The sequence below is a fragment of the Macrobrachium nipponense genome, chromosome 19 (genome assembly GCF_015104395.2).
Source record: "Macrobrachium nipponense isolate FS-2020 chromosome 19, ASM1510439v2, whole genome shotgun sequence".
In the NCBI taxonomy this organism is placed as follows: Eukaryota; Metazoa; Arthropoda; class Malacostraca; order Decapoda; family Palaemonidae; genus Macrobrachium; species Macrobrachium nipponense.
Genome location: NC_061088.1, coordinates 35,462,580 through 35,480,484, shown reverse-complemented (window position 1 = coordinate 35,480,484; position 17,905 = coordinate 35,462,580). Strand labels below are relative to the sequence as shown.

Here is a 17,905-nt window from a genome sequence, read left to right as displayed (position 1 = left end):
AGTTGTCATAGTAATGCAATAATGATAAAATTGCTCTAGTATGTATACAGGCAGTCCCCGGGTTATGACGGGGGTTCCGTTCTTGAGACGCATTGTAACCCGAAAATCGTCGTAAGCCGGAACATCATAAAAAATCCTAAGAAAACCTTACTTGTAATGCTTTGGGTGCCTTGAAAACTATGTAACTGCTTTCTTATTGCATTTGTCATCAAGAAACCTTCAAATGTTGATTATTTTGCATTTTTTATGTCATATTTCTTCTGATAGATGAGCCTTATAGGCGTCGTAACCCTGGAAATAATTTCTGATGAATATAATTGAAAAGTGCCTTAACCAACCTCGGAACGTCATAAGCCGAACCCGTCGTAACCCGGGGACTGCCTGTATATACTACAAATAGATACTCTAATTTCACTTATTTCCCCGGTTTTGAGTAAGTCTTATACCAAGTTTGGAGGGTAAACACATACCAATTGGCAACACTGATAAACAATAGAAGAGCGCGAACAACACCATTGGTACTGTTTACAGCAAAACTGTTGATATTTGAGTCAGGAATCTAGTTACTTTTTCAACAACGAATATTTTCCAATTAATAATCACAAACATGTAAAAAATTTATGCAATTCACGACCTTATACTGCCATTTAACTATTTATTTAAATAATTATCTAGTGCATGCTTCTTCTCCTTCTACCAAAAATCGTAGTTTCTTTGGATAAGCCGCGGTTGGTGTCATTGTTGACGATTGTTGTGAAGAAAGTGCCCCAGCGTCTATGGGTACAAGTGGTGTGCGGATTTAGCACATGGAATGGAAAGTTTATTGACACATGCGACTCTGCAAACATCGAGATGGCATCAATCTTCTAAGTTGTTGGTGTTATAAGTAAATATTTCGAAAACGTCTTGGAGGTATGTTTGCACTGTGCATGGGTAGACTTTCATTAACCACTGCTTAATCTTAAAATATGACCTTGTGCCTAATTTCTAACCCTGGAAAAATTACTTACTTCAAAAGGATAATAGAGGTCTCGAGCTGTTGCTCTCACCACCGATAACTCGTGACTGGTGCCCATCTCCGGTGTCAAGACGTGTTAAAATACTTTTTCGAAGGGTGGATCCTCACGCGGTGAAAACTGGACCAGCTAGTACAGTCGGTTGTTTCCCCTACTATCATTTCACATGAATACCTACTTAGGGCTACCTAGGCTAGCCTAGTAGGTAGTAGCCTAGTATATCCATTATGGTCATGTAACCAACGGCTACTCTATGAGCAGAAGCCCGTGCTGGCATAAGGCCAGCTTAATCTTAACCAACCACCAACCTGCAATAAAGAGTACAACCAACCACCAACCTGCAATAAAGAGTCCGTACTCCATACCCAGATACCGACAAGCAATACCTATTACTATACTAGGTACTTAAAATGATAACAATCATTTAAATGATCATACCACTCACCTGTACTAGGAAGTAGTACCAGTTTAGAAATACAATTATTTCGAAAATCAGGCAAGGAGTAAGAGTAGGGGCGATTCGATCTAGCCTTTATAATGGAGCCATCAAGAGGCAATGTTATGTTTACAATGGTTGTTGGGGTCTTTAATTAAAACTTTTTCTTTTATTATTATTATTATTATTATAAATTGGCTTATGCTTGCGCCTATCACTGGGCAATTTTCACTTTCATAGTTACAAAAATCTTGCGCTAGTTTCCAAGCATCACTTTTTACCGTTAACTTTTGGAAATATAAGTGATGATCTAACCTACACACAGTCCCCCTGGTTAGGGGAATACTATTAGACAATACACATTTCTAATTTTACTGTACGTGGATAGTACTGTAGGAAGTGTTATAAATTTAATTGCTTTCATTGTATACTATCTCTCTCCCCTTTCCTTGTTCCTTCCTGTCATAAGGTTACCTCTCTGTAATATCGTACTATAGTAGATTCACATTTACCATGCATCTGGTCTCAGCGATGCCGTTTTTTCTTCACAACACTGGGTTTTAGCATTGTTACCAGCAGTTCTTGTGATTTTTTTTACGTATTTATGATTTAATGGTTAGAATGAGTAGTTTCCGATGTAGAATTATTTTTCGTGACGTAAAAAAAACCACACGTCACTAGCTTAACATAAGTATTTTTAACGAAGAAAAATAAAGGTTTTCAATAAAATTCATCTCTATAAATGAGCAGGATATGTTTTATAACTTTATTTTCTTAATAAAACATAAAAAGGCAGAGTGAAGAATTTTATTCTTCAGCGCCGTGGCCTGTGGTCGGAAAAGCCACGGAGGGTTGCCAGATGTCACCAGAAAGCCACAATAGTAGACGAAATTCCTCAAAACGCCACCCCTGTGTAACTGGTCTAGGCCAGTCCCTTACGAAGCTCCTGATTAGCTGTTGATCAGCCAGTCACAGGGCTGGAAACTAAGTCTCTCAAGAGTGTTCACATAGGTAGGATGTATGTTCCACCTCTCCTAAGGGATACATCTGGAGAGGTGGAACATACATCCAGCATATGTGAACTATCGAGAGAGACCGAGTTTCCAGCCCTTGTGATTGGCTTATCAACAGCCAATCAGGAGCGTCGTAAGGGACTGACCTAGACAGCAAATGCACGTTTGGTGTGAATCTACTACAGTTTACCTGTTCTATACTTTGCTTTCAATGGCTGGGTTGATTTTCCTAACAATCTTCCATTTTATTGTATCCAAAAATTTTATGATGCTCGTATTTCCAGTCTCATAGCTGCACTTAAAGTTTTCCACGGGGCTTTCGGAACTGATTATGGTAGGTAGTATACTCGATTGTCAGTTATCCGTAAGCTATGGGTTTCTTGTTTGTTAGCTTTATTACTTGCTTGGTATGTACGAATGTTAGTCAGGCTAACCATTTCAAGTATATTTCCACGTTCATTAATTTTTATTAATTCTCACTTTTACTTTATTTGCCGCATATCCTGGTTCTGAAAATCGTTCTTTAATGGGTATTTTCTCCACGATTTTCATGTCCTGTATCTATCAAATCTTCTATGTAGGTAATTAATGATGCATCTCTCATAAAATATATATTTTTGTATTTGTTTTTGCTATTTCTGTAAACATTTTAGTAATCCACCAGGCACAAAGATTGTCACAACCCAATCATTGGCATAAAATAATTGCTGTTTTGAAAAGACAGATATTAAACCCTATACCAACTTCTTTTAATATCTCTCACAAGGTCATTTACAAGCAAAAATATTGATACGTCGCATGCATGTCTGACATCATTGCCTAAACTGATTTTATCTTATTAACATTAGCTGAAGAAGGAACAATCATTGTTCTAAAACATTATTCAGTATCAACAAACAATCATTGTTCTAAAACATTATTCACTATCAACTACTGTTGACTCACTACTCTTCGCTACAAAGCCTGGTTGCCTTCCAAGAGCTTTGCCAATGTATTTTTCTATTTTAGATTTTATTATTCCCATAAAAATATATAAATTAGCCCAAGCTATTGGCATTTGCTATTTTACAATAATGAACACTATACTGTTTGGCAGATTAATTGTTCTCTAATCTAATTGTACCCGAAATATAGTTGAATTATATTTAAGTATTTTATATGGGCATCCAGAGACTTTGAAGCTCATGGAACGTGTGTGAGAATCCAGAATAACATAGGTTTGAAGTCATCTGGGCCTGGAACCCTATTTTTTTCAATTATGGTACATGGTTTTCTGCTATACAGACATCATTTTCTAATCAGTTCAAGCTGAACACCCACTTACGTCTCTATATATTCCAGTGGGAAATGTTCCACGTCTGTGTTAGCCGTTTGTTATTAACCTTGTCTCTTTCAACGTTTTTTTTTTATTGCTTTCTCATTACCAAACTTGTTAGTGTTAGTATATATATAGGTAATGTTTTCCAATTTCTTTTTCATCATATATTGCCATACTGCCTGAACTTTTTCTTCTTAATTTAACTATATATTCTTTGCTGTAGTATTTTGCTCTCATTGCTCCATTTCATCTTTTTGTTCTTCCATATTCATTTATAGCATCTGAAAATCATCTGGATTTGTTTCCCTGACAGTAATATTTTTCTTCGTGGCTGTTTCTTCCTTTGTTACTGGGTAATTCCCTTCTTTTTCACCAATTTAGCCAGACTGATTCTAGTTCATCTTCATTGAATCCTACAATTCTCCTAGGTGCATTGCTTGTTGTCTCAAGGTTTTGTTTCACTGAGTCGTTATTCATTCCTTCAAATGTGCTCAAGTTACTGTTGGAAATTTCTTCTATCAACTTTATTCCATGTGTTTAAGATGTTAAGAAGATAGAAGTCTGCATGAAAAATTATGTAGGAATAAGTTAGCTAGGGAAATCTACTAGTAGAGTTATGGTAGATGAAGGCGAAGGAGAGGTAGACAGAGGGGTAGAAACTGAACACAAAATAGGATGTTTAAAAAGTGAGAACCATAAAACCAGCACCTTCGCCACAACAGAAAAGTGATGAGGTAAGTTGGGAAAGTGAACTTTCGCCCCTCGGTTACGATGGATCAATACTAGGATTCTCCCTGGGGTGGCACCGGAAGCTGTAGGCGTTCAAGAGCAACCAATTAAGATAGCCTAGGATGTTCTCCAGTACCAAAGAAGGAGGAGTCTGAAATTCAGAAAGAGGTTCAGACCTCATTTGGAAAGGACAGAAAAGTCAGTTAGGTACTCACCTCTGGATGCAAAACGTGTCGGTTGATACTCCTGTTACCCTGTGTAAATTTGTGTGTGATTGGACAGTGAATTTGTGTGGGTTATAATAATAATTAAGATAAACAACATAGTGTTTAACTTGCCAAGAATCCAATGAAATGTATCCATGCCAAGCCTCCTGAGGGAATGGATCAATGAAAAGAATTAAATAAAAATAATAGAAAAATCTGCAAGATGCCCAGAAACAGTTAAGTATTCTCCAATATATAACAATAAGTTCCTACAAGAGATCGAAACTTAATAACCAAGTAAAATAGATGAAAGATATTTCCATATAACAAAAGAAAAAAAGAAGCAAATACAAACCAAACTACAAAGGAAAAAGACTGAATAATAACAAAGAGAAAAAAGAAACATCTAACAAAGATACTTCATTGACGAATTTTCATTTACCACATTTCATCATCTAAGTTTTCTACAATAGAGTAAACTCTTCCTAGGCAGTGATGCAATAAATTGAATATTAGTTTAACTTCTCCAATCTCCATTTTATTGTTTGCATTACAGTACGTATATACATTTTGATTTACCATACATATGAGACTATCCAATGTTCTGCCTCAAGTGTGCTTCTACAGAAACCTCTCTCCCTCATCAGCATAGAAACATTATAACCACCTTTTCACATTAAAACTGAAACTGACAACTAGAGATAATTGAACTACTACTCTCAAACAGGACTTGAACCCACGTCCTCTGAGTTGCAAGTGTTGTGGTAGTTTTTATTGTGTTATCAAGTCTTTTTCTTTTGTAGTTTTGGTTTGTATTTGTTTCTCTTTTAGTTTCGTTATATGGGGGTATCCTTCATCTACACTCCGTTGAGTGTGAATCTCCCTTAGGAACTTATGTTTATTTTTATAGAATACTTATCTGATCTGGACATCTCGCTGATTTACCTCATTTCATCTCATTTAATTTCTTTTCCTTTAATTCACTTTCTCAGGAGGCTTTTGACATGAATTCATTTCCTTTGGATTCTGGGCAAGTTAAACACCACGTTTCTCTTTCTTAATAGTATTGTAACACACACAAATTCACTGTCCAATCACACACAAATGACACAGGGTAAACGGAATATAACCGACACAAGTTATGCGTCCAGAAGTGAGTTCCTAACTAAACTTTTCTTTCGATTCAACTGAGCTCTGGACTCATTTTTGGATTCTGGCTCCACCTTCTTTTCTACTGGAGAACACCTTAATTCTTCGTAATTGGATAACCTTGCCCGCCTACTACTTCCGGTGCCGCCCTTTAACGAATCAAAGTGTATGCTGTGAGCCGTCGCCACCACCCACTGGTTATCATTGTTCAGGTCCAAGATTGCTTGCATCATCAAATTTTGTTGTGTCGCTGGCATTGGTTTTATGGGTCTCACTTTTCAAACATCCTGGTTTGCGTTCCTTTTCTACCTCTCTCTTGCCTTCATCTACCATAACTCTACTAGTAGATTTTCCTAGCTAACATATTCCCTACATAACTATTCTTCTGCCTTTACATGCTTTACACAAGCACACAACTTTGCTAACCCCACTACAGGAGTATGAAAACAAATTTCCTTGATTCTGTATGCAAATATTACAGATTAAGAAGTACACTATGCTTAGATGGTGAGATGGGTCCATTCCAGCTATAGTAAACTGTATGAGAATTATCTAGGTATGCACTGTATATAGTGGGATAAGCTTACATCTTTCTGGGTGGTCAAGGTAAACTGCCACCTCTGAGATATTCAAATCCTGAGGTGTTCAAATCCTGCTGCAGGCATCAAAGATTCTTCATTTGTTTCTCCAATGACTCTAATACCTTTTAGTGATGAGCTTACCTGACACCCAACAAAAGTAGTTTAAGCTACATTACCTGCACAAAAAGTAAGCAAAAAACACTCGCATATAAAAAAAAATAAAATGAATAATAAATTAATAATAAAAATGATGGTACAGTGGTGAAACATTTTACACATGCAGATATCAGCAAGCTCAGTAGGATAGAGAAAAGAATAGAATATAGAATTTAGGCAATTGGCCAAGCTCTGGTCACTCAGCACTGAAAGGGAAATTGATAGTAAGTTGTACTACTATGAAAATTATGAAACAATAGTTAGGAAAGAGTAGAAAGTCAGATGGAAGAGAATATGAATGGAGGTACAGTAATAGAAATGAAAGAGGTTGCACCTACAGGCCGAAGGGGTGCTACAAAGACCCTTAAGTAATGCCTACAGTGCACCACATGAGGTGCACTGATGGCACTGCAGCCCTGCAAAGAAGCTTAGTAGGGGCCTTTCAATCTTGAAAGGTACACGTTAATGCAACTGGGATTTTCTTGCATGGAAAGATGGGGAAAACTATTATTAATGCATCTATAAATGTCTTTTGCCTTGGCTCTCATCAATCCTTTTTTCAATGAAACTCTTCATAGGAATTATGGAGCCAATGCAACAATGGTCAGAATTCTCTCAGATCCAGTAAGAGACAAGGTTTTGGGAAGGAAAAGGAACTGAAAACATGCAGGTGCTACAAGACTTTGTAACACCTTTTAACAACAGTAAAAAAGGATCAATGAGTATAAATATATAAACTTTACAGGAGGGTATCTGGATATATTAAAATACCTTGTATTAGTAAACATACAGTAAAACAAAATACAAAACATACAATGGCCCAATAAAAAAGTAGAGGTAAGGAAAGATATGAATCTAATCTCTTAGAAAATAAGAATCAGCTTGGCATTTTCAATAAAGCAAGCTTGCTGATAATGAGAGAATTTACATAGGCCAACATACATTACACTGGCACTTACTGGAAACAGAGAAATATGTATTCCTGTTATTACTAAGATAAAAATCAAATTTCCAACCAATCCTTATATACCACATATATTCAGAAGACAAAGGTCGAGCCAATCAGGCTTTCACAGCTGGCTATATGTTTCATTCTTGGCTTTTCTTATGGTCATCCACAAAAATAACCCTAACAAAGTCTAGCAACAGCTAACCAGCTGAATGATTCCTATACCATATCGGCATAAAAATGAATTTTCATAATAAAAGCAAGTTTTATTAAATACTTACTACACAATTATCAAGTTGTAGGATCACTACTGATCACTATGGGGTCCACCGAAAATTAAAACTTTCATGGCGGCACCGCCATTGCTAGTGTAGGTGACGGGTAACCGTCACTTCCAGTTGACAGGTAGGACAGCACCACACCACTCAATTTGTATTGAAGCTGCCAACTCCATCCTTTATGCTAAAAATGACTGGAGGCCACTTCAGGTACCAAGTACCACCAGACTTCCCACTTACTCGAACAACCATGATGCAAGGCGAAAATATAGAGGGATAGAAAACCCCATATGTTCCTTCCCCCAATACCATGACAGCAATAGATAAAGGACCGAGAGTACTACAGTTCTCAAACACTGTCTCTATTTCCTTCAAGTAATGAGCAACAAACACCGACTTTGATCTCCAATGAGTTGATTGTAGAATCACCAACAAAAACAAGTTAGGGCGAAAAGTGAGTGAGGTGGCAACAGCTCTCACTTTGAAGAGCAGAAAAGATTTTTCTTCTGCTTGAGTGTGCCTCAATTATCAATAAACTTAAAAAGAAGAAAGCGCATTCTTAGACAAAAGTCGAGATGTATCCTTACAGAACACCATACACATGATAAAGGTTCTCTTATTCTCTCTGTCCAGTGAAGGTAATATCTTAACACTCTTACAAGGCAGAGAAGTGTTTCTTCCTCTCCCAGTCCAATAATGTCCATAAGGTTCTTCAGGATGGAAGAGCAAGGCCGAGGATCCGACAGGTTTTCATTCTTCACAAGAAACTGAAGAAATAGAAAACAGACTGCATCTTCCTGAGTGAATCCTATCTCTTGTTTAATGTGTGAATTTTGCTCATATGTTTTGCCGACGCTAGAGCTATTAAAAAGTAAGTCTTTGTTAAATTCTTCCACGAAATCGAAGAAGAGGCTCATAGGGAGGGACAGACAGACAGGCACTTCCGGACATCTAAATTCCAAGCTATGCAGTCCTTAGGCCACTTTCGAGGTCTCAAAAGACCGAATGAGGTCTGACAGATCACTATTGGAGGAAAGATCAAGACCCCTATGTTTAAAACTGAGTTGAGCATAGCTCTACCTCCCCTAATAGTTGAGGGATACAACTTCCTTGTGGACCTCAGATAAAGTAGGAAATCTGAAATTTTACTTAAAGAGGTCTCAGAGGAAGAGACTACATAACTTGTTTACACCATCTTCATCAGACATTACTCTTGGCCAAGTACAATCTGTCAGAAGACGTGCATCTGAATCGTGCAATAGCTTCTGCAGCTCTGCACCAAAAGCCTATTGTTCTAATGAGGCTCCTAACAGTCTGAACCCTGTCAGGGCCAGAGTTGACAACCCTTGATGGAAACAATGGAAATGGGGTTGTCTGAGCAGTGACTTCTTTTGAGGAGGGAACCTCGGAAAATCTATCAACTTGTGAAGAAGGTCTGGGGCCCACTTCTTTCTCAGCCAGAATGGAGCTCCAACATCAGATAAACATTTTTATGAAGTTTTAAGTGGTTGAGGACCTCCCTGATCATCCCAAAGGGAGGGAAGGCATACACGTCTAGCCCCAACCACTCCAACAACATTGCATCTACCGACCAAACCAGGAGATCTGGGACTGGGGAGCAGAACAAATGAAAACGATCATTTTTGGATGTCGTAAAAAGATATACTGATGTTCTTTCCAAAGTCTTCCAAAGATCAAGACATACTATTCTTGAATCCAACATCCATTCCAATAGGAGACCTTGATAACCTCTGCTGAGTTCGTCCACCAGAACATTCATCCTTGATGTTCCTCTGTCCAAAGAAGAAGATCCCAGGTTGTCAAGAACAGGATGGAGGAGCGTGTTCCCACCTGTTTTTTAATTTAGGATAAGGCTGTGGAGGTGTCCCAATAAATAGCAACTACCTGGCCTGAAACTAGCTGTACAAACTCCTGAAGGCCAAGGTAAACTGATATAAGTTCCTTAACATTGATGTGAAGTGTCTTTTGAGCCTCCGTCCAAACTCCTGACACTTTGCGATACTGACAGGGCTCCCCAACCTACATCCGATGCGTCTGAATAAAACTGTAGGCTGGGGTTTAGAGGATGAAGGGGATACTCCTTCTCAAAGTTTCTCCCTCGAAATCCACCGAGACAGATCCTCTTTGATTTCATCTGTAACAGGGAAAACTGTCGAGTCAGGCTGAGTTTCCTTGCACCAGTTTGCCTTGAGAAAGAACTGCAATGTCCTTATGTGAAGTCTTCCCAGCTTCACGAATTGCTCCAGTGACGAAAGAGTCCCCAGAAGACTCATCCACCATACGTACTGCCAAATAAATCGAACGGGTGAGGAACTACTTTTTTCAGGGACAGAAAAGCCTGTAAAATTCAAGTGTCCAGTCATCCCCAAACAGACGGTGTTAATTGGGATTTTGTCTTGTTGATAACTATGTCTAACGACTGAGTTAAGCAGGGTCCTCTTCAGGTCCTTCGCACTGGCATTCTGAAGAGGTGCATAGAAGCCAGTCATCCATGTAGTGATGCATTTATCCCCATCAAATGTAGCCACTGTCCCAGAGGGATCAGAACCTTGGTGAAAACCTGAGGTGTTATTGACAGGCACAGTGCCTGAAACTTAAATACTTTGTTCTGAAAGACGAACCACAGTTACTTTCTGGAGTCTTGATGGATCGGAACATGGAAGTACGTGTCCTGCATGTCCAGGGACACTACCCAGTCCTCCTGGCGAAGCAAAGCTAGTACAGATCTCGTTGTTTCCATTTGGGAATTTTGTTTTCAAAACAGAAATTCAGGGCACTGACATCTAGGGCGGGCCTCCAGCTCGCTGATGCTTTGGGGACTATAAACAGTCTGTTGTAGAAACACTCTGACTTGTCGATGACCTCCTCTACTGGTGCTTTGACAATGAGAGACTCTACTTCTTCCTGAGTGCTGAAAACCTCTCTGAGTCGATGGAGTATACAGTTAACTTGTTAGGAACAATAGAAAGGGGAGTCTTTCCTTGAAAGTAATGGTGTATCCCACATGAAAAACCTGAACAACCAAGGCTTCTGCACCTATGGGCATACAAAGGACCAAAGTTTCACTTGGAGACAGGCTTAGTTGCGGGTTTCGAAGCAGCTTGGAAGACAGGCGAAGTTATGAGCGAGGTCTGGCAAACAGGCAAGACTTTCCTCCACGAAAGTGCTGCTGCTGTAGTGGAGAAAAAGCTTTAGCAGGAGCAGAAGCCAAAGTTGATGGCTTTGGGCACTTAGTTGACTGTGCCAGAAAGTCCATAGTCGACTTCTTCTGAAGCGCTGAGAGGATGTCCTTAACTGCATCTTGTCAAGAGGGGAGAACAAAAGTGCAGACTTCTGTGTCGCCGTTACCTCTTTTGTCGTAAATGAACACAAAGTTCGCGCTTTTTAAAAATCCCCATAGCAAACAAGGAAGCAAGTTTGTCCGCATCATCCCTTACTGACTTATATGCACAAGAAAGTACTCCTAACCAGTCCTCTGCATGATCTTAAGGAAGTGAAGATGAGTCCTCCAGAACCACGCCATCAACGTGAACCAGGAGGTGAAGAACCGCTGGAGTCTGACGACAACTGCACTCTGAATGATATGCTTTTCCAGCGGAGTTCAGTTGAAACCTGAGTCTACATTTCAGGAACAATAGAGGAAGCGACTGCCCATGGGCAAGACCCACCAGTTTCCCCAGGACCTCCGGTATGTCTTCTCCCCAAGGCTGGGGAGCAGGACAATGACCTTTGTCTAGGAGAACTAGTGAGACAGACAGCCATCCCCTCAGATTGCACTGCACTAACACTTTGCGCTTTCACTGCACTCTCAGATTTCTCCATAAACGATCTCATGGATGAATCTAACTCCATCATAGTGTTAGCTAGAAATTCAAACTTCCTCTCAAACCTTGATTCGAGGCTGGCAATGGTATCTGTTAGAGCAACATGGAAAGTTGGCATAGGAGTGGGAAGTAAAGGAGTCGGAGGACTAAGAATAGTAGAAGCAGGAGAAGAAAGAGAAGTAGAGGCCTCCACCATCATCAGAGAAGGAGAAGGAGCTAAACTAACCTTACCTTCAGCTTTAAGAGCCGCCTTTCCTCTTACTATCTTTAGCAACTTTATCTGCATCAGAGTTCCTCGTTGGACAATGGTTTTCACGCTCGGCTACCAATCCGGTGGTCCGAAGTTCGATTCTCGGCTCAGCCAACGCGGAATCAGAGGAATTTAATTCTGGTGATAGAAATTCATTTCTTGATATAATGTGGTTCGGATCCCACAATAAGCTGTAGGTCCCGTTGCTAGGTGACCAATTGGTTCCTAGCCACATAAAAATATCTAATCCTTCGAGCCAGCCCTAGGAGAGCTGTTAATCAGCTCAGTGGTCTGGTAAAACTAAGATATACATTCTTATCTGCATGAGAAATGCAAAGTTTCTATTTCTCTTCATCCCATTCCTGACACTCAGAACATGTTAATTCTCTGTTACATTCCTGACCCTGACATTTAGTACACCTAGTGTGAGTCATATATCTCCTTGACTAGTCTAGTTCTGCACCCATCAGTGCAAAACCTAACCCTAGATGAACTAGAATCTGACACACTAGAGACTTATGGCAGCAAAATCTAATTTAAAAAAAAAACTAACCCAAATGAAAACAAAGCCACAATGAAATAGTATATCACCAAATCACAGGAAGTGAAAAAATCATCCAAAAGATGATGAAGGTCTGCAAAAACCATCAATATTAACCAGGAGCCAGCAGAAATCGAATTGAGAGGTACAGTGCTGTCGTACCTGTCAACTGGAAGTGGATGGTTACCTGTAACCCACACTAGCGATGGTGGTGCCACCATGAAAGTTTGAATTTTTGGTCTGCTACAGTAGGGAGTGGTAGGGATCCTACAGCTTGATAATTCCTTGGTAAGCCCCTTGAATAAAAACAAAGAGCTATTGCAACTATTCCCCCAAAATTACATCAATATACTGAAGTCCATTTATGACTTTATAAACCTAATGAAAATTCACCTTTTTTCTAAAAATATTTCATCTGCAATATGAAACTTGGTTAGAAAAACACAGAAAAACTTTCAATCTTTATCATGATTTTTTCTCAAATATCACACACCAGTTTCCTTCATCATAATAAGATTTCAAAATACTAACACCATCAACTGTCTCACATAAATCTTCTAGTTCTGTCTGCTTAAAAACATGGTAAAACCTATGAAAAACAGGAACTTTTTCAACTGTTTTGTTTGGACACTCAAGATCCAGTAAATTATTGGAGTTACTCATACCTTTGTTAACTGCATTTTCTTTTTCCATTTGCTTCTGCGGTTTAAGTTTCCAAGGAACAAGCATGTCCTGTTCAACAAATTCTGTACGATTGGTATGAACTGGAAGGTTGCTGGAGTTTGTCATGTCCTCTTCAAGTTTGAAAGCAATACTCCCCCTTGCAACAGCCCCTGAATCATCTTTCCTATTGGCCTTATTCTGCTTAAGGTAAGCAGATTTCTTCTTCCCTCTTTTCTGCTCCAAGGCCCAAACATAAATAAGACCACGGCCACCTTGACAAAGTACTCTCGCGATCTCCTGCACTGCTGCCCTTCGTCGCTCCTAGGAATTAAAAATTTTCTTTTAAAAATCTAACTGAATTACATCTGTTATAATAAATAAATCTTTTGAGTGATTAACCTCATATCTCTTCATATTACTAAATGGGTATTATCAATGGTTGATGCTCTACCTATTACAATATCATGTCAGAGTGCATGAATACTAAACAAACTACTAAAATAAATAACAGTACTATTTTTAAACAAAGCAAACCTACTCACTAACAACACATTCTCAGCACCTTCATACAGGAAAATGGAAAATCATTTTAGGTCTTACATATCCAACACAATAAACTATGACTTTTATGCCTTTCATCACTAAGTTCATTATGTTTTCCTGCAAATACCATAGAACTTTTTTATTCATGTAGAACTTGTAGGCCATAATGGCAGTAAAGAGATTCAACCAAACTCGAGAGACTTTTATGCCCTTCAATTATCATTTGATTTCATTAAGTTATTCTGCAGTACTCACCAACATATATGGAGGCAGTTGTCACTACCACTGGATTAGGGTACATAAAAAAATCATTGGACAGTTGATCTGATGACGAATCTATGTATTGTCAAAATGGATCAATGGACATATTTTCCTAGCCAGTCATAAGTAAAAGTGAATGAATTAGAAGAGCACTTGTTTACAATAAATATATGCACAATCACACTTTAAATTAAGCAAATTATTCTTAAAAAATAAAAAAATTAAATAAAGAAAATATGACGAGACAAACATGAAGTGACTGCATGTTCATAGTTCATATAGGCCCACCATATCCCCAAACCCTACCATTCCAGTGCACTTACAGATCCCTGCCCATATATAATCTTGCCTACATACATATGTACATATAATTAAACACAAATCTTTTAAAAGTAAAGGTTTACCAAATGGTTAAAACCTTTTCCTTTGATAAAAATAAAATTTAGGTTATGACATAAGAATTTTCATACAATGGCTATGAGAGCAAGATTTATATATGAAAAAGGTAATTTTTCTAATCACAATACGTACAGAAGAGTATTCAAATCTTGCCCCAGGTTTGTTCCATGTATGAACAAATGTAATTTATCAAATACTATTGGACATTAATTATCATATCTCCGTCAGAGGTTAAGACCAACGCTAGACCTTTGGCCAAATTTCATACTGTAATCAACAATAAGATTTGCAATACATGAGTAGTATGTAATTAATGTGGAGAACACTGAAATATCCTGAGTCTGACAACTACAATACACTACAGTATAATTCATAAAAAAACTACTGAGTTTGGAAAAGCAGTCACAGGATGATTGGATAACAACTTTATCTTGTATCTGTCAATCATATAATGATGGTTGTTTGTGATGAAGCACACTCTTCTATCTTGCATGGTTTTGCACACATTACAGTAGTGTAAGACACAGGGTTAAACACAGTAGAATTAAATTATGGTAGTAACTAATTTGAATACAGTTAACCTACCTGCACTGACACCCAATTTGGATGTCTTGACCAAATTTATGACTTGCTGAATGGGTTAAATAAGAGAACAGAGTAATAATATGAGCACTTACAATGACAATGACAGGTAACTCCCAGTAGCATGACATACCTCACTGGCTAGATGATGTATAACAGCTATACATATAACTGCATCAAAGAGAGAACTTCTGTATGGTAACTGTAAACAGTTGCAGTTGAGAACTTCAAAGCCACGATCCTTACATATTCTTGTTAGTTCTATGCTGGTGTCACATCCTGACTAAATGAAAGATAAAAGAAATATAAACCAAAAGAATACAGTGCTGTAACTTAAGAGGCAAAAGTTTATTATTATTTGTAATGCATTGGGTTCCACTGGCTCTATGAAAATTATACCGATTGGCAAAACGATAAGGAACAGTAAACATGTCACTAGCTATGACCCTTCTGTTTTCCCTAATGTACAATAATGGGGAAAATTAGTGGAAGTAAAAAATAGTAAAGGGTCCAAAAGGCAATCTCATGAAAAAGAGTTAAATCATATGTTCAACCACCTGAAAGCAAATTGGACTATGCTCTCAAAAACAAAATACTTTAGAGGTAACATCTGTTATTTATTTATAGTATACAAAAAATAAATGGCTAAAAAATAAGCAACCAAATGTACTTTCTCAGCAGTTAATTCATAATACTGAATATTTGAAAATCTTATTTTAATTTTCCAAAAATAACATAAGCATCAAAACAGCATAGCACATTTACTGTTCTGCAGCATTTTCAATGACTGATTCACATGAAATTTTTTATTAATTTTATTACTTTATTATTACAGTATGAGAACAGATAAAGTCAACACATCACAGGACCAACTTACTCAAGATTTCCTCTGCAACTGCACACTGTTTTACCTTCCACTAGGTCTGTTCTAGTATTGAGACACTGCTGCACATACTCTTATAAACCCTGTGCAGCCAAATATTCTGATGCCAGATAGTCAGTCAACTTATATACAATTACATTTTACAGAGACTGCAGTATGCTCTGTTGTAAATGATTTATTAAAAATGAATGATGAAGGTAAACATGCTATTTTGGCCTTATTAGATCTCAGTGCAACTTTTGAGACAGTGGTGCACGAACTACTTCTAAATGACTTAGAGTCCATCAGAATTATCAAAGTAGCCTGTGAGTATTTGAAAGGCAACTTGTGTGACAGCAAATACTGTGTACAAATTGGAAACTCATATTCATCTTAAATACTAATATGTTTAGTACTCAAGGGAGTGTATTAGATTCAACCCTACTTTGCATATGTATAATTGGAATGTCAAATGTACTACAGAGACATGGAATAAAGTTCAAGGTACTAAGAATGACACCCAAGTTTATTTCTGTAAATGGCATCAGGGATACAAATGAGAAAGTAAATGAAGTTCTTAATGATATTAAGGAAAGGTTGACATTTATGCAATCAAAAATAAATGAAAATAAAGCTGAATTCATATTGGGTGGAAAGAAAATTAACTTTAGAGGCCAGAGGGATATTTGCTGAATAAAAAATAGAAATCTAGTTCTGATTGCTGACAAAGTCTATGAATTAGGTGTGCTGCTGAACTGTAATTTGTATCTCAGTTCTCAAATCACAAATGTTGTAAGGGTTACAGGCTATTTATCTTAAAAACATTGCCTTTGTTACAAAATATCTCAATGAGCGCTATAAAAAAAATGACAATTTGTCGAAAATTGCATTTTTCCTAACTATACAAACCTGAGGTCCTTTAACAATAGGAAGTAGCTAGCGGCAGCTGGAACGGTCGTAAGCTTCGAACAAGGGGAGAACGGTAGTTAACTGCTTGTCCGACAGTCGCGCGCCGCGCGACTGGGAGGTAAACAAATCACTTTTGCTTTTGGCCCATGCAAAATACGCAGAGTGAGGGGTGGCATGAGGAGGGACTATATGTAAAGGACCTCAGGTTTGTATAGTTAGGAAAAATGCAATTTTCGACAAATTGTCATTTGTTCCGATACGTAATACAAACCATCGGTCCTTTAACAATAGGAAGACTCACTTCTTGGTGGGAGGAATCTGAGTCTTTTGATGAACAGACTGGTGTTCGTCCATCCCTGGAATGCCTCCCTGGTCGTAAGAGCGAGGGAGGGATCCAAGCCTCTGTCCGATTGATCGGGGTGTGCACCGCAGGATCAATGGTCAGACCTCTGGCCGAGTACAAGAGAGAGGCAAGCGTATCTCTTCGTACCAGCAAGCAAGAACTTGTTCCTGTTTGCAAGAGGCAACATAAAGTATGGGTTGTCTCAAGCTGGCATCCACTTCCTCCCCCTTGTTGGAGGAAGTGGTGGATATACGCTCCTATCCCTAGTGAAAGGGATAGGATGGGGCTCTGTTGAGTAGCTCACCTGCATCTTGTCCTTATCCAGCAGGGTGACGACCGTGTCCCTCTAACCACAGGTAGAGGGAAGAAAAAGATGGGAAGAGGAGCCAGTCACACTCTCATTCACTCATCCATTCTTACGGTCACACCAGGACTCGATGCTGTTCAGCCTGCGAGGGTCTGGGTTCGCTACACAACGTGTTGAGCAGCCACCACGGGGCCCAAGGAAAAAGATCCAAGGACCTGTGGGCAATATCCCGAAGGTAGAAGGAAGGGCATGTGGTCTGGTTTGACCAGACCCCTGCCTTCAGTACCTGCGCCACGGAGAAGTTCTTGCGGACAAGGCAGCATCTCCTTCGCATCGAAGGCGGTGAAGTCCATTAGGGAGGGGATTGTGAACGACTCGAACCAATCGTCAGGGACCGAAGGGTTCTGAGTCTTCGCTACGAAGTTCGGTACGAAATCGAGCGTCACGGATCCCTATCCCCTGGATGCTTGACTTCGCAGGAGAAGTCATGCAGTTCCTCAGAGGAAAAGAAGGAAATAGTCGCATGACCTATCCCTCTTCTCTACTCGGTGATGTCCAGTACCCATACT

The 17,905-nt window shown here is 38.8% G+C and overlaps 1 protein-coding gene across 6 annotated transcripts in view; it reads right to left on the bottom strand.

The window, feature by feature from the left end:
• Window positions 1–12,916: 12,916 nt before the first annotated feature.
• Window positions 12,917–17,905, bottom strand: part of LOC135216124 (alkylated DNA repair protein alkB homolog 8-like) — a 267,193-nt gene continuing 262,204 nt past the window's right edge. For all 6 annotated transcript variants that reach the window (XM_064251192.1, XM_064251211.1, XM_064251235.1 and 3 more), the window contains 2 exons: window positions 15,049–15,198; window positions 12,917–13,451 (listed from right to left, as the gene is read on the bottom strand). In XM_064251192.1, coding sequence (XP_064107262.1) covers window positions 12,933–13,451; window positions 15,049–15,198 — 669 coding nt within the window. In that variant the 3' untranslated portion in view covers window positions 12,917–12,932. The remainder of the gene's footprint in view (window positions 13,452–15,048; window positions 15,199–17,905) is intronic.